Source organism: Vanellus vanellus (genome assembly GCF_965231255.1).
Source record: "Vanellus vanellus genome assembly, chromosome: 4".
Lineage (NCBI taxonomy): Eukaryota > Metazoa > Chordata > Aves > Charadriiformes > Charadriidae > Vanellus > Vanellus vanellus.
The window spans coordinates 29,050,781-29,071,937 of NC_138909.1; the positions used below are offsets into that span (position 1 = coordinate 29,050,781).

Below are 21,157 nucleotides of genomic sequence, written 5' to 3' on the forward strand. Positions count from 1 at the left end.
CATTCTGCTTTTTACATTGCACTAAAAGCACAGAGATGTGGATTTTTCAGTAGCAGTCTGAGAAGCTGGTGGACCAAAAAAAAAAACCAAAAACCAGTGCAGGTTGTCTCTTGCCTTATTAGCAATGCTTTTCATGGGTGTGTTAACAGCTACAACTCTGAAGTGTGTCTTAATACCAAGGGGTTTCCCAGCAGACTAGCTGGAATGATTAAAGGAGAATGCTTCTTAATGCTCTTGTGACCTCTTAATTCTCTGGTCTGTTTTTAATGGAACTGGGTAATTCTGTTTCTTTTCCTTCTGCTCCAGTGATAACATAAGGAGGAGTTATTTGACTTTTCAGATTCTAGGTCAAACCTTTCCCTTATGTGGGTGGGGAAAGAAACCTTCCCGATTCAGAGTCCTCCTGTAAATTTTAATCTGATCAAAAAACAGTGGTTCTTTTCTTCTCAGATTTGTAGTAAGCTTAATTCTGTGTAATGCTACTAGGAGCCAAGTAGCAATGTGTTGCATTTGAATCTCCTTTCACATAAACCCGGTTGTAGTTCGCAAAATGAAGTTGAGAGAGAAGGTCTGTGTCATTCCATCTTGTGCACTTACAGATGAGGTGGACAGACACACTTGTTTCTTCTTTAAGAAGAAGAAAAGTCTTGATGGGAACACTACATATATGCAAATATTATTTTTATTCTCCTGCCTGCCCCAATGCAATTCTTCTGCATGCATCCAGAGCAGAATCATCTAGAGATCCTCATCCTTTCTTTGCACCGTGCTGCAGTCGGGGTAAGAGGATTGTGTGTAGCTTCCCCTGGCCGCAGGGAAGGCAGAGTATAGGGCAACCTTTATAACGTGTGCAGGTTACAATGAAATGACATGGGAAGCAGAGGGCTGGCTATGCGAGACACAAATCTACTCATCCTCCTGGATGCTGTGGGCTCAGGGCCGGTCCACTGCTCCAACCCATCTGAAACCTGTTTGACAGCTCGGATATGGCCATACCCCCCCACCGTCCTGCCGCCTGCCCGGGGGGGACGGACTCACGGTGCCAAGAGATGGGAAGGCATCCGGGCAGCCCTCTCGGTCTTCCCAAGCTCCAGACTGAGGTTTTTGTTGCCGGTCTAGCGAAGCTGTGGCTTTGGAGGGAGAGACCGCGGCACCAGCGGGGGAGGAGGAGCCAGAGCCGGCAGCGAGCCGCCGCCGCCGGCGGGGAGCGCATTATCACCTCCGCGAGGGACCGGCCGTGCGGAAGAGGCTGCGCAGGGAGCGAGCGGTTCCTTCTCCCTCTCATCCCTGCCGTTCCCCGGGTAAGTTTGCTGCCCTTCTGCCTCCTCCCGTCTCCGTCCCCTGCGGTGGCGGCGGCGGGAGAGGCAGCGCGGGGGCTATCGGCGGGCGGGAGGAGCGGGGAGGAAGGTTGCATCAGGGTTCAGTTATGGCTTTTTGTGGATGATGATGCGCGGTTTGGGTTGTCTTCCCTCTCCCCCCCTCATCCTCGACTGGAGGTGGCTGTGGTATTTTATTTGTACTCCTTCCCGTATCGCCTGTGTGTGCGAAGCGGGATGTTGCCAGTCCCCAGGGCACTGGAGCTAATTATAAAGGCGTGCGCACGCTGCCCTGTCAGTCAGCTCTTCGGTTCCGCTCTCCCTCTCCTTCCTCCTCCCGACCAATTAAAAGCAAGTAAAACGAGAGGATCTAATAAAAACCTTTCTTGTTTTAAAATAAGGGAAGTATATTTTACAGGGAGGTGCTGAAATAAGCCTGTTACTGGCTGGTTTCCATGGTACGGGCCTTAACCCTGTGGTATGAATTTCTCAATCACTGATTTTGTTTGTATAGGGGGTGAAGTTTAAAAAACAAAACAAACCCACCAACAAGAAAAATCCCAAACAAACAAATACCATTAACCCAAAAAATCCTCATTCTAGTCTAAGTAAAGTAACTACTTCCTTTGATCTCATTAATCCAACTGGCTGTTGCTCGACAGTAGCAGTATTAGGAACCTAACAGGGTGAAGACCTCTCACAAAACACGTAAGGGCAGCACATCCACTATCAGACGACTCATTTGCACCTTGAAACCATTCCTGCTAAGCAGAACATCCACTCTCCTTGCTTAAGTCAATCTTGCCTTTCCTATATGCTGTGGTGAACAATGCATTCAGGAGCTGAAGCTGTTGTGAGGTGGACTTAGGTTTCTCAGAAGTTTTAACGTATTTTGGGTCAACAACTACAAGATGCCCAAGAACTGAGATGTTGCCCATCCATAGCTAGATGGAGAGCAGTATGCTTCTGTTCCTTACCCACACGCACCCCTTTCAGAATTACAAAATAAAGTACATATACCCTGGGGAAGCGGTTGGTGAAGGGAAGGAGGGAGACACCAGTAGGTTGCTGATACTTTCTGTTCCCATTAGTAGACTGGCATTTGTGGATTCCCAGCCCCAATGAAAGGATGAACAATCTATGAAAAAAAAAAAAAAACCAAACCAAAAGTATCACTTATTTCATTAAAAAACTTTAAGGCCACAACAATTTGGTTCCACAAGTAGTAATTAAAAATATAGAAAAGTACTGGAATTTGAGTAAACTAACTTTACATTTAAAAATTAAAGAAAACAAAACTGTTACCTTAGAACATCTCGAAAGTGTTTGCCTATGGCTGTGTATTCTTTCTCTACACCTTGGCCATATCTTGAGCCAGTTTCATATCAGAACAGCTCAAACAAAAACACCCCCAGGTGTTATAACAGCCCCTGTCTTTGTTCACGGCATCAGTTGGTCCCAAATACCAAACATATTGTACACTGCAGGCTTGATAATTGTGAGAATCAGCTCTCTGACTTCCTTCCAGCCATTTAGCAAGGAAGGAATTTCTTGGCTCAAAAGTTCTGGCTTAACTTGAGTCTTGTCTTATACAGCCAGAGCAGTGTAAAAGAGTTCAAGAAAATGCTGTTAGCACTGAAATGTAGTTGGTGGAGAATATACACGCACATTTGCTGTAACAGAGAAGAACAGCAGCAAACCTTGTCTTCAGATACGTGCACGCCACTCTTGCTGGCTCACACTTGTGAAACTACAGTAAATATCTGCACAAAAAAAATACCTGCCATACAGAACACTACACCACCATATCTCGTTAGCATCTATGGGACAGGAAGTGGACCAGTTAGATTGAGTAAATACAATGACAATTACAAATAACTTGGACCTTATTTCCCACTCTGAGATGTATCTCCATGGGATATAAGCAGTAAAAAAGAGGTGTGTTTTATCAGCCTCAGCTGAATATGGAGTGCAAGCTGTGCATGGTCCTCATCTTTAGTCAAACAGGCATCTTCTGTTTCTTAGATATTCAGTCAATGTGTTTGTGAATAGCGATGTCTAACAGATCCATGTTCTTGAAAATTCCCCTGAAAATCAAGCTGCATCTGGTCAGGTTTAAGTTCAGGGAAAAGCGTCCCCTCATGTGTGTGCTTTAGAAACTACAGTTGTTGTTCTCAGCTTTATGAAATGATCGCTTGCACTGCCACGCACACCGGGCCCCTGACACTTTCAGAACTAATGGTTCTGGTAAGTGGTGTTGATAGCAAATAACCTTTATCTTGTGCTGATAGGAGGCAGAAATATATATATATATATAATATATATATATTACAGCCATACTTTAAAGGAGGAAATAACAGGTTAGCACAGACTGCCATGATTCTAAAACTCAGATTTTTTTTTTTATTTATTTTTTTAGTAGCTGTCTTTGTAAGCTTAATACTGTTAGTTTCTGTCTTTTGTTCTTATGTACAGCATGCACAAGCATGCAAAAAACATGAAATTGCAAATTGGGCTGTGAGGGTATTTGCACCTGATCTGTGGGGAAAGAAGACTCCTCAGTGATGCTTCTATCTGGAAAATAATATTTGTTTCTCTAACTTTTCCATCTTTGTTGCTTTCCTTAGGTTTGTAACAATGGTAATGGAGGATATTGTAAATGACAATGAAAATCCTGAGCCATCAGTAGGTGACAGAAATGGCATGATTCCCATGCATGAGCAAAATGAGGTAATTAATTAGGATCTCAAAATACAATTTTAGTCAGAGGGAATCTCCTTTTCTTTTCCTTTTTCTTCCTATATCTGTTAAAATCCCTACATCTGAAGGGAATACAAAGAGAAATCTCCTCAGTGGGAATTTCTTACAATTAACAAACATTCAGTTTTTAAAAGTCTGTGGTATATTGGATTGCTGGAAATTAGCGGTTGCAATTTCAGCTTGAAGTGGAAAATGCATCAGCAGACATTTTACAATCAGCTATGGAAGAGAATTACGTGAACTTAAGGTTGCTTCTTTGCTTTCGAATTGTGCCTATCAATCTACTTGCTGAAAGTTGTTCATACATGTCTTCCTTTTCTTATCTAATGAAAATAAAAAAACCCAAACCATTGTTTTAAACTTCTATACGTGTATTTCCAGTGTTTTTGGAAATGCCTATGGCTTTAAAAAAATACTCACAGTAAATGCAAGCAAGAATAAAATTCTTAAGGGCACCTTTGAGTAAAGATGTAGTATTAACTGTAAAGATACTGTATGGTGTATCTTGATACACATGGGTATCTGGTGATCACAGAATCACAGGGTAGAGAAACAAGTAACTCCATGCTGAAAGCTCACAAGATTTGTGTTCCAACTGTGACTCTGAGTAAGGCATATATATAGATGTATACTGAGAGAGAGATGAGACAGAAAAATAATGGGAAATGCGGAACTGTTACTGGAGCAGGGCCAAACCACAGTATAGGCAAGAATTCCATGCCCGTGCTATGACAATGAGCTGATATGAAGATGAATAATCATAAGAGAAGGTAGATGATTAACCTGTCAAAAATAAGGACCCTAAAATGAAGAGAGACACATATCCAAAAATGGTCAAAAAGTGCTTTGGTTATGAATATGGATAAGTAGATGAATCAGTATAAGAGAACAGCTTCAAGGAACTATTCTTCAAGGAAATAACTCCCAGGGTAGTATTTCTCCATCTCTACCTTGACTTACCAGCTTGAGCCTTCCAGCAATGGATCATGTGAGTAATGCTTGCGCTGGCCAGCTGTTCTGGTTCTTTCATCTTTGTCTAATCACAAGTAGGGTTTGTTATTCGGTTCAAGGCTTTACAACAGAAGTTATTTAGCAGTTATATTAAAGACACTGTCTCACTGGAATGATGCTAATCATTAACTGTGCTGTGGAATATACTCTGGAAGCAGAACCCTATCAAATTGTAGAAAATGTTGATAAACATTTAGCTTCTATACAAGATAAGCTGAACCTGACCTGTTAATATTGTTTCTTCATCAAATATTGTTGCTGAACAGGTATTGTTTGTTTTGGGACAGGAATCCTCTCAGTTGCAGATAAAAAGGCAAATGTCCCACCATCTCTCATAGGCAGTTCACTGCGCCATGCAAAAACTAAGACAACCAAACATCCCAAATATACTACAAAGCTGAACCATTCCTACAGTAATTGTGGAGTTAATGTAGTCATCTGTAGAGACTGTGGATCTAGTGCATCACAGCTGATCTCGGGTCTTGTACACTACTTCAAACATTTACAGTGCCACTTCTGAGAGTCTCATTGTTTTTATTCAGGAGGGACCAACAGCAGAGGCCAAAGGTGCTGATGGGAATATACAAACAGAAGAAACCGCTCTCTTGAATCACTGCGCTCAGCAACCTCCAGAACCAATAGCAGGGTCTTCAATACCTGCAAGAACGTGGAGGCAAATATTTAGTTGTCCTCCTCAGGGTTTACTGGCCCAAGCAGTGACAAATGGTACGTAAGAAAGACAGAGTTTAATTAAACAGAGAAATGGCAAATTTTGTTTCTCTGGATGTGATGATATCTGTCCGTCATCCTTGAAAATAGTGAAGGGAAATAGCTATGTCTTACACATCACGCTTTTGTTTCACCGTTTTATCAGAGAAAAAAAATAATGAAGTGAACCAAAGATTTGAATGTATAGTTGTTGTTCCTTCATCCTCTCTTCTGTGTTTAACGTGGTAGGTATGTTTATGCATTGCAAATTGTTTTCATCAGAAGAAAAACCTCCTAATTCTCATCTTGATAGTTCATTTTGGTGTGAGAGCATTAAGATTATTATAAACACAGTGGCTTTTTTGGCACACTAGATGGCTTTTTGTTGAATTAAGGCAACAAATACGAGACTTTGCAGTGATACCACTTTTTGTTTCTTAATACCCCCACCTTGCAAAGCCAAGAATCCTAACTACAAGGCAAACTGAGCCATTCTGTCTGAGATCTGCCGTGCACTGAAGACTCACAGAAGAGAATGCCTGACTAACCACTTATCTCAGACTTTTCCTAACAAAAGACCTTTCCTGTGGCTTTGACTGCTTCCACAGTCTCCGTTCTCTCTCACTTGGGTTTCTTAGGCTTTTATGTTTGGAAATCTACTCGTCTTCCCTTTGCCACCTGTCAACCTCAAATAAGATTAAGAAAAATCAAATCTGAAAGTGCAATACATTTTCTCAGGATTATGACAAGGGATGGATTTATTCAACACATTTTTTCCTCTCTTTCAGTCTTCTGCTTTTATATCTATGCATGCCTGTTCTTGTTGGATAATAGTAGATTTGGGAACCTAAAAAGAGCATATTTTCACATGTTTTACAATATTTTCACTTAATGTTCTCATAATATTTTTCAGGAATTTCTTTTTCCTCTGTATTATCCCTCTTTGATTGCAGTAACAAGAGAAATATCTGTACTACTTCAGGTTATCCAGACACATGACCTTCTTCAGATTATTGTTTTTTTTCCCCAGGGATAGCAATGTATTGTACAAACACATCCAGCTAAAACATGATACTTAAATGCTTTTTAAAAGTAGACTGGAGCTGCAGTCATTATCTTGAAGATATACCAGGCTATAGAGCAGCAGGTTCTTATTTAAGTTCTGAAGTAGCTGAAGGAAGATAAGCAAACGCAAGATAAGTTAGTGGAAGTCTTTGCTTTAAGTTTGGGACCTGTTAAGTGCTTTCCAGAGTGGTCCAAGGCTCACTCAGTACTTTTTGGTCCCTAGTGATGTTCCTGTTGCCACTTTTTTTTTAAAGTATCTTAGCATTTATAAAATCAGAACATCAGTTTAGGGAGCATCAAAAATTAAAAGACATTGTTACGATTAAACTGATTTTTAAGGTAAGTGATTTTATTTCTGAAAGTCATGGTACCTTTTTCCTTAGTAGAAAAACAAACATGATCCAAGAGCAAACAAAGTGGTCCCAGAGAGATGATTAAATATGAATATTTCTTGTTTTGTTCTAGTTGCAATTGTGGTCCTGGTTTGGGCTGTGGTTTGGTCGATCACTGGAACTGAGTGTCTCCCAGGTGGAAACCTGTTTGGAATTCTGTTTCTTTATTTTTTTGCTGTCATTGGAGGCAAAATTTTTGGATTCATTAAAATACAAACACTACCACCTCTCCCTGCTCTTCTGGGTAAGATATCCCTCCTTCTTTTCTTCCTGCATATTTGTGGTGTTTAAGCCATCAAGTAATATCTGCATGCTAAATACATTTGGATTGGGAGCAAACTGTCACACTCAAAATCTGTAGCTTTTCGAAGTGACTTTTATCTGGTCGTCTCTGAGAAGGTGCAAAATTCCACAAACTGGCTCAGATGAAATTGCCTGTATGTTACTGAGGCTCTCCTCTTAATTCTTTGGGGGCCAGAGAACTGTATACCTACACATTCAAAGGTTGTTATCTTTCAGTCCTCTATGTCAAAATTACTTAAAATTTGTTTTAATATCACTAAACAGGAGTCTTATTCTGGACCTCCTGTTATGGTAAAATAATTAATTAATAAGGAAATTATTGCCAGGTTGTTTTGCATGTATCTTGCACAGTGAAAATGTTTTCCAAAGAAAACACTACGGGAATTCCCTACTACTGGTAATCTGAAGCAATTTATTTCTTCTCCTTCCTTTATCTCAAGATAACTGAAACCTGAGAAAATAAATTCAGTACAAGGAATAATTCTTCTAAAGACAGTTCTTTTGAATCAATCATAAAAAAAAATTCATATCAAAATCCTATTTTATTTTACATAAAAATGCAAAATAGAAATGGGAGGTGAAAATGACATTAATTCTGACATCATGAGAACCTTTTCAGACTGTTTTCCTAGAGGAGGTTTTGGTTAGATCAGTACAATCTCATGAAGTTCTGTGATGTCAACGAAGCTGAAAAATGAAGCTCCAGGTTCTTCTCACCAGCTGTATACTGCTCCATTACTATGCTTAGTGCATAAATGAGTAAAGCTGTTGACAGACAGTAAAACTTCATGGCAGAGTGGGCTACCAATATCTGCCTGTAGTGCATGGCTGTGATTTTTGTAACCTGCATTGCTGGTGGTGTGCCTCATGCAGTAACACTGCTTACAGAAGGGCTCTATAGCTTCACAGACAGCTCCATCCAGGCAGCATGTGCCTTCTTGCACTGCTTAGTTTCACCAGCGAGAAAAAATTCAAATGAGAGGGAGGGAAGTTTTGCATACAGCATGCATGCCTGCAATAAGATGGACACAGAATGTAACACAGAGGGAGTCTGCCCTTTCTAAGGAAACACCCCCCTCTTAAAAAGAAAAGTTTCTGACAGTTTCTGATTCTTCTTTTTTTAAATTACATCTGTATCTAAACATTATGAGTTGAGCACAAAACTGCGTTGTCAGACAGGTAATACTGAACAACAGAAACTTAAGCATGACAGCACACGTCTGTGGAGTTGCTTAGGTCAGAGTTCATTGTTCAGATCCCCAGTCTGAGGAAAGCTGGAGAAATCTATGAGTCGGAAGAAGAGGTAGACAATGTCTTTGAATGTTCTTTTCAACACTAAAAATACAAATCTTGTACTCTTACATGCCTTTAATCCACTTGTGCTAGGTGCAGTTGAGTGTAATGTGTCTGGCTGAGCACTTAAGCAACTTACAGTGAGCCTCTGAGGAAAAAAAGGAGTGAAATTGCTACCGAAACAGTCACTTAGTATATTTTAGGTATACATTGCAGAGGGGTTTCTGCAGCAGGCAACATGGAGCAGAACAGTGAAGATATCCTTTGAGGTGCATTTTTTTTGCTTTAACTAGATTTCTAGATTAGGGTAGCTCTAGCAACTTGGACCTCAAGCAAACATTGCAAAGAGCATGTGATCGTTATGCCAGCCTGGTATAATTGTCATGAGGTACTGCAGATTAATTACGCTACTGTTTTTTTCTGGGAGGTGGTGGGAAGAATGATGACTGAAAGTTTAGCATATTCCAGGACAAATGAAGTCCACAGCCAAGGCTCACACCAAGCTGGCACCAACCTGAGCACAGTGTTTGTTTACTTTTTCTCTTTTTTTTGTTTCCTGTTTGTTAAGATGGCTGATATAAAATTACACCACAAAAATATATCTTTGAATCATCAGGACCTACAATGAATCTCTGCAGATCTATATTTAAAGTCACCCTTTCATGTACTTTTCTGTGTTCTTCCAGAACTACAGTTCTGATAGCTTTGCAGGAAGTCTCTGATTAAGCAGTTTTGCTAATATTTGCAAAAACATTGGATCTTGCAAGTAGCTCAAATAGCGAATAAGAGCAAGTTCTTGATTTTCCCCCTTTTTTTCCTCTCTTTGCGTAAGAGTCGTATTGCCAAAGCATTTTAAAATGTCTAAGTTAGTCCACGATTAGCTGGTTTAGATTGTATTTCCCAATGAACTCAGCATTATGGTTTCTGTGATACCTGCATTTCTTACATCTAAGAGGATTTTTAACAATTTCCAACTTCTGAGATAAATACACAGTGCTGGATGATATTCCTCTCCATGTTAAAAGAAGCTAACAAGAAAAATATCTTTAAGGATGCAAAGGTATCTTTTGCTTATAGTAAGTATCACCTGCACCTGGTGAACAAAGCTGAATTCTGTGGACTCGCACTAAAGCTATGTGTCCGCGTCCTCCGAATTTATTCATTGGTGACCTGGTGTGTTCTTAGGCCACTTTCATTGCTTTAAACATGTCTCTGTCTTTCCACAGCTCGGTCCCCATCATTAAAACATGGCTAACAATTCACGTTCTGAATTGTTTCTTTGTGTCTCATAAATACAGTGTCTATTTTTAAGAATGCTATGCAAGCTTTTCTTGTGCAATAAAAACAACTCATTTGACAGGAGCTTCTTTGCTTTCATTTAAGGGATGCTACTGGCTGGTTTCCTAATCCGAAATACCCCGTTCATTAGTGACATTGTCCAGATAAATCTACGCTGGTCTGCAGCACTGAGGAATATTGCCCTTTCAATTATCTTGACCCGAGCAGGACTTGGCCTGGATCCAAAGGTACGGCATCAGCCATTTGTGTGAGGCAAAGTATTCAACAGCCCTCAAAAAAACTGAATAATTGGTTCTGTTAAAAATATTGAACTGTTCAGTCTTAGAGGATGTGAAAATTAGAGCACTACAGAAAGCATAGTTTCTATTGTATAATCCTCTGTTAGTATTGGCAGTTGGATTCGTAGAGTAGGCAAGCAATCGAAAAAATACCTGAAGAAAATTGATTTGATGACCTTTTTCCCCCTTGCCTTAAAGAAACTTCCTGAATTTTGTGAGCAGAACATCTTGAGGACATGTGCTCCATCATGGTCTGTCAGGAAGAGTTTATACTCCCTGACAAACTCCCTGTCAGTTTACACTGACAAACTAAAACAAGTAAGGTAATGGAAGAGATCCCCAGTGCTTGAAAGAGAATGTTCGCTTGTGTTGACACCAATCAAAAAAACCCAACCAACCAAAAAAACCAAACCTGAGTGTCTTTTTCACTTTTTTCTTTTCCTTTTTTTTTTTGAATCATTGCCATTTTAATGCAAATATATTAATTGCAAAGATGAGTCCTGCTGCACTACAGAAACAATGCTTCACATCACAATAAAGCCCACAAACCTTCTGTGAATAAAAGAATAGTCTTCCTACACACACTATGAAACAGGATGTTCCATAAATTAATGAAGGCAAGGTTTTGCTTGATCAAAATCAGCTGGCTGAAATAAATCTGTACCATATTTGCTCCTATCTATTTAAGTTTAAGGGACTGCTTAAAGTCTATATAAAACTTGGGTCGAGTATAGCTAGTTCAGAACTAGCTATAAACTGATTTTTCTTAACCAAGACAAAAACCAGGATGTTGCCAATGCTTCAGATATTTTGGAAAATAGGGTTTTTTCATTCTTGAAAAATGCCTGGTTTCCTAGATTACTATCATCTGTTTTTCCAGTACATTCAATCTTGTATGAGCATGGACTGTGTGTTGTTACAAACAGCTTGGATGCTCAGTTCTGTGAGGTTTCTTTCCTTTCTATTCCGTGACAACTTTTTTTTTGCCAAAGGAGTTTCATCTTTGACTCATTTTTCTCCCTTGTGGCAATTGGAACTGTTATTTGGACTCTGTATGTAGCAATGCTTTGATGCAGTTACAATTGTTCCTCGTGTAATTGAAGCTGTGAAGAGAAAGATGTCAGTTGCCCTGGTGATTCTCAGCCCTAATTATGCTGGGATAAACTGTGCTGCTAAAAAGTGCAACTCACTGTGGTGTGTTTTTCCATGTCAAAATTAGGGACCTGTCCTAACAGAGTCATGTTTGTGACTAACCGTTAAAGGCAGCTCTTATATAGAAATGCTCTGTTTTAGAGAATTTTTTTAATAGAAGTTGCTGAGCCAAATGGGTCTTCATCTGCTCTGGATATCAAGTGAGAGACAGCTGAAAGAGATGCTTGGCTCCTTGTGCCAAGTTTATGTAATTCTACAACTTTTCATATTTTTTTCATGGATTTGTGGATAATTTTTGGGGGTTGCTTATGCAACTTGTGGGATTATAGCAAAATCTTTTGTGGATGGAGCAAATGACCTCAAGTAACTGTGGGTAAGTCAGCTGTGTTGAGGGTACGCTTTTCAAACAGATCCCAGCTAGTCCAGCCTCTCACACTTAGTTTGCTCTGCACAAGAAGCACAACAGAATTTTCTGCCTCTCCTTCCTGTGACCTGCAGGAAGCTTGCTGAACCTAGATTCAGTGGGTTTCACTGCTGCACTTAGAATTTTATATCTAGATCCAGTTGTGCTTGAGCCTATCTCTGGCTTAGGCCATGTAAAGCTGTCACAGCCTCTACTGCGGCTCTGAGGGGATTCTTTCAAGAAACCATGTCAGATCATAAATATATTTCCTCTCCATAAAGCCAGGGGTACCGATACTAATGTCTGAATGTGCTTGTATATTGCAGGCTCTTCAGAAGCTCAAAGCAGTCTGTTTACGGCTTTCTTTCGGACCGTGCATCTCAGAAACATGCACAGCTGCTGTTCTTGCCTACTTGTTCATGCATTTGCCATGGCAATGGGGATTTATATTAGGGTAACGTACTCTCTTTTCTCCTGTGTGACAAAGGTGCTTGCTTCCATGCTGCAGGTAAATGATCCAAGTGCAGTTAGTTGTCTGTGCCAAGCAGAGACCTCAGTTAATGCCAGTTAGGAAGCTGTGCTTAGCCCCTGTGGTTGGTTGCTTACCGTTCATGTTGCCACTGTGGCTAACTGAAAAGTCACATTTCCAGGCTGTGGAGGAGTACTTGCATCATGACTCTTCTGTGTTTGTGATCAGGGCACTTGAAGAAGGAAGAAGGATGGTGCAATCCCTGAGTCTTTAACCACAACACAAGGGGCTTTGAGGGACAGAAAATGATACCACAACTTGGAGAATCTTCATGCTGGAATTCAGAATTTCCCCGTAGAGAGATTCACATAGGACAGTATCCTGTCACAAGTCAAGGATTAAGGATGTGGCATGTTGTATTCTGGACTAATATCCTTGAAGACGAAATCTTTTCCATCTAGTTCTACCTAAACTGGTGGCCTTGGTCTGGATGCATGTACTGGAGCAAGATGGATGAACTACTCCTCCTCTGCCACTCACTGATTTTTATGAGGAGGAACTGGGCTGCTGAGTTATAAGGATGTCTAGACCAGGTTCCTAAATGGGACAATCAAGGTATATATCAGGGAGCATAACTGGCCTGCAGTGTAGACTCGAGTCTTAGTCTGTGGAGCCCTTTACTTTTAATACTATTGAGTGGGGCAGGATGTAAAAGCTGATTGCAAATCCGCATAGAAATATCCCTGCTTGTAATTATCAGGGAAAGGTAAGGAAAATACCTTATTTAAAGGTCTGTTTATTTATACTGTAAAGAATTGGGGTCAGAACGTTTTGAAGGTTTTTTTGTTCAGTGCTTTCTTTTTAAGAGAGGCTGAACCTATGTGTTTTCAGTTTTGTTCTAGGTGCAGTCTCCCCTGCTGTGGTGGTTCCTTCAATGCTGATTTTACAAGCTGGGGGATATGGAGTGGAGAAAGGTATCCCGACTTTGCTAATGGCAGCCGGCAGCATTGACGACATTCTGGCTATCACAGGCTTCAACACTTGCCTTGGGATGGCTTTCTCCTCCGGTATGCTGGTTAATCTGTACATGGCAAAACCCAGAACAAACAGTGGTATTTTGAAGAATGTGTGCTGTGTTATGACTGACTGGTTTGTAACTTAATGACTTCTCCTTATAAAGTTCATGTATGGACTCAAATATTGAGAGGTAAATTACCTATGATCAAAAGTCTCAGTCTAACATTGTCTGCTCTGAGCTGTGGGTCACAACTTTCAGAGAATACTTTTTGTTGTCTGCTCCCTTAGCTGCCAAGTCTGGTCCCTGCAGGCCCCACATAAGTGCTTTCAAATTTCCCTGGGTTTGGCAATGTTCTCGCAGTGGCTCTTTCTCTGGCTTCTCTGGCATAGTTTCTTGGCATAAGCTTTCAGAGGGAGAAAGTTGTACTATCCAGTTCCTTGAGGCCTGTAGGTTCCCTCCTGAAGCCCTTTGCCCCCAAGTAATTTAAAGCAGACACTGTCCTGGTATCACCCTCGTAGGTCTACAGCGTGGTTTGTGCATGAAGTGTCTGTGTATGGTTTACTGAACCTGTCTTTCTTTTGCCAAATAGGTTCTACTCTGTACAACGTGGTCCGTGGAGTGCTGGAGGTTGCTGTTGGCATAGTAGCTGGGGGGATTCTGGGAATGTTTGTTCGATATTTCCCAAGCCATGATCAGGTAAAAACACAGTAAAAAAACTTTTTTATAAAATAGAGATTCTTTGCTAAGGGATGATGTTCTTAAGTTATTAGTTTCTAAGCTTCATGTGAAGCTGTTTCAGGAGAAAGCTGTGTACAGTGCTAACAGCTTCCAGGTTGCAAAGCCTATCGGGTGAGGATGTGTTTTGTAGGCGATTACTTGTTTACTGCAACAATAACAATGTGTAATCTCATAGTCCTTCCTGATGCAGAATTTGGAACCCAGCTCATCATCCTGCTCTCATTGAAGGTAGTGAAAATGCCCACACATAAAGTAGAAAGGGTCTGACGCCCATTTCAGACAGTAAAATAATCATCAATTAGATTGATGTGCAACACATTTACTTCTATAAGATGTTTCCAGTAGGCTGAAGATTAAAAACAAGTAAAGTGGACAGACTATAGGCTTGAAGTGATTGGGCATATCATTAGCAACAATTAGAATGTGTTACTTTCAAAAAAAATTAAGCTTTTATAAAGTGGTAGATTAATTTACTATCGAGGGACAATTAACTGAACAGAAAATTGTGGAAAAAAGTAGATAGGTTCTGGACTACTGAAGTCAATTTGCAAAGCATCTATTGCCCTCAGTGGGAACAAATTTTTTTCTTATTAAATAGCACAAGAAGTGTGATACAGGAGGTAAGCAGATAAATAGAAATGGGTAACAATAGCAGAGATATAACTGTCTGCTGTGAGACCGGATCAAATAAAACTAGACTGTCCCTGGCAAATGGTTGCTTGACTTGTCCTTAAAAAAGTCTAGCGACAAGGATTTTACCTCTCCTTGGATAAACTGTTCTAGTACTTGACTGCACAGATAGAAAATCCTGTTATCGGAGTTGAAGCAGGGCTGTTGGAATAGAGCATCATGTTTGTTGTGATACAAAAAGCCTACTGGCAATAAGATTTTGAATGGGCACAGGAAAGAAAAAATTACATTTCCAAAATTCAAATTTCTTAGGAATTAATGTCCTAAAAAAACCCCTCAACTCAACTGAGCAGTTCAAGTCTCACTTGAAAACTTTGATTCTTTCACAATGGTTAATGGCAATTGTTTTGTTCAAAATCAACAGAAGTAACCTTTTTCCTCCATTTCTAAAAGAAATTTGCTTTTTTGTTTGTCCCTTTCATTGGCTGCAGGCATCTCTGGCATGGAAGAGGTCGTATTTTGTACTTGGGCTGTCCATGTTTGCTGTTTTTGGCAGCATCTACTTCGGCTTCCCTGGATCAGGAGGGCTCTGCACATTAGTCTTGGCTTTTGTTGCAGGTGTGGGATGGTCTGATGAAAAGGTGAATGTTTACATAAAGAAGCATACCGTACCAAAGCTCCTTTGAATGTACAGCTTGACAGGATTTTGAATTTCTGTCAGGGGTGATAATGGTGCATTTATGAAGCCCAGGGAGTGTATGGATTAAACAAAACATTCTACTTTTATTTCAGAAGTCTTTAACATTTAGCATGACAGAAAGTTACCATGTATGTGAGTATATCTCGATACAGAGACCTAAAGTACTGACAGAGAAATGCTCACAAGCTTTTCTTAGACATCTTAAGCCATGTAAAGGAGATTTAGTTGTGAAGGCACTTGACTAGGAATCCAAAGCTTTATGTCGCAGCTCTGTGAGACTGTCTGTAACCTTACACAGTCACTTTATGGTAAGATTTACAACCGGGTGTCCAAATACAGTTGGGCACATAGCCTGAACACCCTGAGGTTTTGTCCCCTGTGGTTCTGGGGGGTGAAATGGAAAACAGTAATTAACCATCCTCTCTCATCTTTCCCAAATCCCAGCCAGTGTATTCTGGATAAATTAGAAAGCAGGGCGCCCACAAGAAATGGTGATATCACAGGCCATATAAGGCCATACAAAAACCATACAAAAGACTGCTTTTTAGTCACTTTCTCTTAGCTACTAAGCTTGCTTCCTTTTACTGTTGCTGCTCCGCTGCATTTCTGTACCTTGGCATATCTCACTGGCTCTTTTGCTTGATACCATCTACAATTAATGTTTTTAGGGCATCTTTGTCTGCACAGCTGTAGCCTTGTGACATGCAGTAGGAGAAGGGGAGAAGAAGAGAAAGGAAAGGGGATCAGATATAGCAATGTCCACATTATTATCCCCATCTAGACCCTGACTTCATTAAGATATCAAGGTTTGTTAAAACAATTAAAAAGAAACCATGGTTTCTATTTAAAGTGTTACATTGTCTGATTTTAAGAAAAGAACAATTAATCTTGGGACTTAACTACTTAAAGACATTACAACTGATAAAGCTCTCTATTGAAAAGCCTTTAGACCATCTCAAAAGGAAGGACCTTAAAAGAGTGTATGCAGTCCATAAATGCTGTTTAAATTATTTTCATCCATGAATGAAGCTTCTTGGCCTTAAGGATGTTGATGTCAAATGCGTCTAGCTCTTTTTTAACAGATACAGTCAGAGATGTCTGCATACTGTATACTCAATATATTACCAGGGTTTTCCTGCTGGGCGTCTCTAAGGCCACTGCCTTGTGCTGTCCCTGGTGGAAGTCACTTGGCAAATACTGTCCACAGAGAACAGGGAACGCTGTACCTATTGCTGAAACAGTTAAACGGGCAGTAAACAGACTGAAATAATGCTAACATCTGTAAAGAGGATTGGGTTTTATTGCCAAAAAAAGAAAAGGGTGAGATAACAGGGAGAAATGAGGCAAATAAAGAAAAATGTTTAGAAGTCTGTATATTTTCACCTCGCCCTCTTTAAGATTACAGAAGTTTTTGTATTGCAGTCATCTACCATTCAATTGACCGAAGACCAAGCACTGTTGCAGGATCAGTCCCAGAAAGAACAGCAAGGACAGGACATGTGTAGGCCCTGGACTGATTATTAAGTAATTTTCCACACACTGAAGGTTCATTTGCTATTGTAGAACTCAATTAAAAAAGAAGTGCTATTAGATACACTACGTGTACCACTTCACATAAATGGAAGATTCCCATTTATCCTGGAAGCAGTTCTTTTAGACAAATTGTTAGGTGTAAAGTTCAAGCACAAGGAGAAAAGATGGCTTTCCCCATATACAGTACATTGCTCTGGAAAGCTCAACACTTTTTTCTAGTATGGGATTTCAGACTTGCTCGGTCTAACTTTGCTGCTGCTGACATAGAGACAGGCCTCTGATGGAGTGCAGCGTGAGTGGAGTTAGGTCATGACTGAAACTTTTGAGGGTCTGACTCTACTGAGATGCAAATAGGAGAACACATTTAAGCAGGCAGTTCCCAAAGGCTCAGAAACTTCATGGCCAAACTTCAAATTATGTCTTCCTAAATACTTAAAATCATCTATGCTTTATTTTCCTCCTCTTGTCTGCAAACTGCTCTGTTACTGTTCAAACATCAGTGAACTTTCTCTTCTTGAGACAGCAAGCATTTATTTACTAGCAGAGCAAGACACGCTCTGACCTTTGAAAGGTGCACAACTGATTTTGAATCTTATAGCATTAGGTCAAAGAAGGAGGATCAGTTCTTGACAATCTTTATGATGCATTGTGCCTACTTGGCTATATTTTTGTGAATTTACAGATTATTTTTGTTTTGATTTCAGAGGGAAGTAGAAAAAATTGTCGCAGTTGCATGGAATATCTTTCAACCTTTTCTTTTTGGTTTAATTGGAGCAGAAGTATCTGTTACATCTCTTAGGCCTGAAACTGTTGGTAAGATCATTCACTAATTATCCAGCTTTCATTATTAGCTTCCAAAGAATCTCTATAAAGAAATCTAAAGCAAAGCAGACTATGACTGACACCCCCTCCCAAAACCAAACCAAAACAAAAAACCAAAACACCACTGTAAAGCAAGAGTTTCAGGAGGCTTATTTCCCTCAGGCAGCTATGCATGAAAGTACTGAGAAGTGTTTGTCTTTGTTGCAGGGCTGTGTGTTGCTACATTAGCCATTGCCCTACTAGTGCGAATCATAGCAACGTTCCTGATGGTGTGTTTTGCTGGCTTTAATTTCAAGGAGAAAGTATTTGTCTCATTGGCATGGATGCCCAAAGCCACCGTCCAGGTAAACAGTCCAACAACGGCACTTTCCTTCCAGGCTAAATCTATTGCCCTTAGCAAAGCTCCTCGTAACTAGCACAGCAGTCAACAGGGAGAGGATCAGGCTCAATAAGAGCAGAGTGTAGTATATGGACAATTTATATACTAAACTGCCCTAAATCTGCTTGAAAAGTGCATGGAGGGCCTTTTATGTGAAGGCGTATTGCTTGCATCCTCGGTTGTATTCTTCATAATGACAGAGAATTGTACATATATCATAAGAAGTTTAACTATTTCTCAGCTATTGCAGGCTATTGTTCCTTTTAAATATGGCTTCTGAGAACTTTCAAAACAAAGGTAAAAGTGTTTCCCTCTTATAGCACATGAAGTGTCTGCAGGGACAGTCACACCACAGGCTCAGAATGGGGTTTCAGTTTGTGGTCGTTTTCGTAAGGGGGAGTCTGACAGCCATATTGCTAGAGAAGCCTCAGGCTGGCTGCGTTCCTGCTCCTTTACTTCAGTGATCATTAAATCGTGTAGACTTCACCTCAATAGCATGATTACTTGCAAACAAAAGTTAATAATCAGAACAGGCAAGGGTTATTGTAAGATTTGTGAACTAAATTTTCAGAAGCTGCTACTGGTTGACTGCTTTCAGGACACGTTCTCAAGGTGTGGCATTTTAACAGCTGGGATATGCAATATACTGGCACATTTCACTAATCACACGCTCCTCAAAAATGTGGGTAAAATGGCAGCTAAGCAATGTTCTTCACAGGAGGGAATCGCCCAGATAAACTCATGAGCTTAGGAACTTCGAAGTGTAGCCAAGTGAAAATTGTTCTCACAGGTGTAATAAAAGCACTTACTTTTCTATGTACTGCCTCGAAACAAATTTACGTTAAATGTTGACTCATGATTAGTCCCTTTTTTGCCTTTTTCAGTGCTAAAGGTTATTTGATCCATCTCAGCAATGTTTTCTTTCCTGCAGGCTGCGATAGGTTCCCTTGCCCTGGATACTGCGAGAACTCATCAGGATGAGCAACTGGAAAAATACGGAATGGATGTACTGACAGTAGCTTTCTTGGCTATCTTGATCACCGCTCCAATCGGAGCCCTGGCTATTGGCTTGGCAGGGCCCAGACTTTTGCAGAAGGCTCAGACAAATAGCCAGGAGGAGGAGGAGAAAGGTGCTGAGGTTAGAGAAGAGGCAGAGGCCTGTGAACCTTCATAAGAGACAACTACAGGAATACGGTCCTTCAGCCTTTACACTTCTGTTGAGTAAACACAGCGTGTCTGTAATCTTTCTGGAGGAAACCAAAACAAACATCAGTTATGTCTGCTATTTTAAAAGCAGCCCTGGTGGAGTTTTATAAAATATTTTTATGTGCTGATGGTGCCTTGATATGAAATAGCTGAACATACAGTGAATAGGCTGGCCAGGCAGTGAGTCACTGAGAAGTTAGCAGTCAACGGTTGCTTGAAATGTATGGGTGTGAGGCCAGGGAGAGGATCAGAATTGTTCAGGCATGGAGTGAAGTCATGAGGTGGAATATAAACAGAAGAAAATGGAGACTAATGTGAATATCTTCTTGATGGTTGAAACTGGGCTGTGAAATGACAAGTTCAACAGCTCAAAGAATGCAACTTCTGAATTAGAGACTGCTGACAGTGAACAAGTCCTGCCACGGGTTGATTCCCCCTCCTTCCTCATTTGGGTTCCAAAACTTGCCTTTTCCTATTGTTGTTCTTTCTCACAGTTCATGCACTCCTTTGTGCCTTCAAGGGACTGTCAGCTTTGGCCATAGCAAGAAACAGCAAGTGGTGCTTAGGTACTAAAAAAGACAGTTGGGACAGGGACTGCGGTAATACAGGTGTCACTGGTGCTGGCAGAAAAAAGGACTGAGCTTGAAAATGGGATGAGAGTTGTCAGGAGGCTAGGACTGGGTTGTATGGGACTGGGATGGCTGCTTCTTCGCCTGTGTGCCTCAGCCTTCACACAACATGATGTCAAAGGAGGGAAAGCCAGCTCTTCGGCCACTGAGAGTGGCCATGTTCTGGTGCTGGCCACTGCAGGAGAGAGGGGAGAGCCCCTATCGGGTGGGGTTTGCTGACAGGGCAAGGCCAAGGTGGCAATGAGTTGTCCCTTTCTTCCTCAGCTCCTTTTGGGGAACTTGGCAATAGCAGCAGACCTCTTCTCAAATCAAAATTCATGGATCAGTCAGGATGTCCTGTAGCTTTGTCCTAAGTTAATACTCATCTGGCTAAGAAAATCCTGTAGTCAGGTCCTTCTCACATCTGCGTTTGGATAATGACAGCAAAGAAAATCAGGTATTTGCTGAAAATATCGCCAGTTAATGCTCATTTTTCCAAGAGGTGGTTGGCTGGATTGACCGTAGAGAGCGGAGGCCTCTTAGATTAGCCAGGGTGGTTTTTACCTCTGATTGATGCAGAAAACTAATAGACTTTAAATGAACAGCCTTGAAAATGCAGTGCTGAGAGGGAGGGTACAAAGCGAAAGGAGCATCACCTCACCTACCTTCAGAAAGGCTGCTGTGTGAAGGCAGGCGTCAGGAGGAATCAGTGTTCAGGACACAGCGCTGGCACCCTCAGCGCGTACCCACGGGTCCTGTGTCTTTCCAGAAACAGTTGTGTATGGCTGTGGATCGTGGTGATGACTGGCAATGCTCGTGTCAAATATCTTGCCAAACCCCTTCACCAGGGGGGCAAAAAGCTCAGATGTGGTTTTCTCCATTTTATTGAATATAAATGCCTCCTGTGCAATCTGTGGCAATTTAGATCAAATTTGATTTTCCCATTCCCAGATGACTTTCCTTTCTCTTCTCCTTGACTGTCCTAAAGCCAGGAGTAAACCTTCTCTGTTGATCAAAATCCTGCTCTTGCCTTTAGCTTTGGTATGAATTAGGGTTTAATATTGACCTGTTACA

At 40.8% G+C, this 21,157-nt stretch overlaps 2 protein-coding genes across 3 annotated transcripts in view; one reads left to right on the plus strand and one right to left on the minus strand.

Annotated features, from left to right (window-relative positions):
• Nucleotides 1–21,157, minus strand: part of CISD2 (CDGSH iron sulfur domain 2) — a 201,259-nt gene that overhangs the window by 166,528 nt on the left and 13,574 nt on the right. The window lies entirely within an intron of this gene.
• On the plus strand, nucleotides 3,954–19,513 carry LOC309671740 (sodium/hydrogen exchanger 9B2-like; the record flags this gene model as incomplete). The annotated part of the gene is made up of 11 exons (XM_082483033.1): nucleotides 3,954–4,046; nucleotides 5,630–5,813; nucleotides 7,326–7,496; nucleotides 10,232–10,374; nucleotides 12,307–12,434; nucleotides 13,341–13,516; nucleotides 14,057–14,163; nucleotides 15,327–15,476; nucleotides 17,773–17,881; nucleotides 18,098–18,234; nucleotides 19,201–19,513. The coding sequence occupies 11 exons, from the start codon at nucleotides 3,954–3,956 to the stop codon at nucleotides 19,441–19,443; spliced, it is 1,641 nt and encodes a 546-aa protein (XP_082339159.1). The 3' UTR covers nucleotides 19,444–19,513.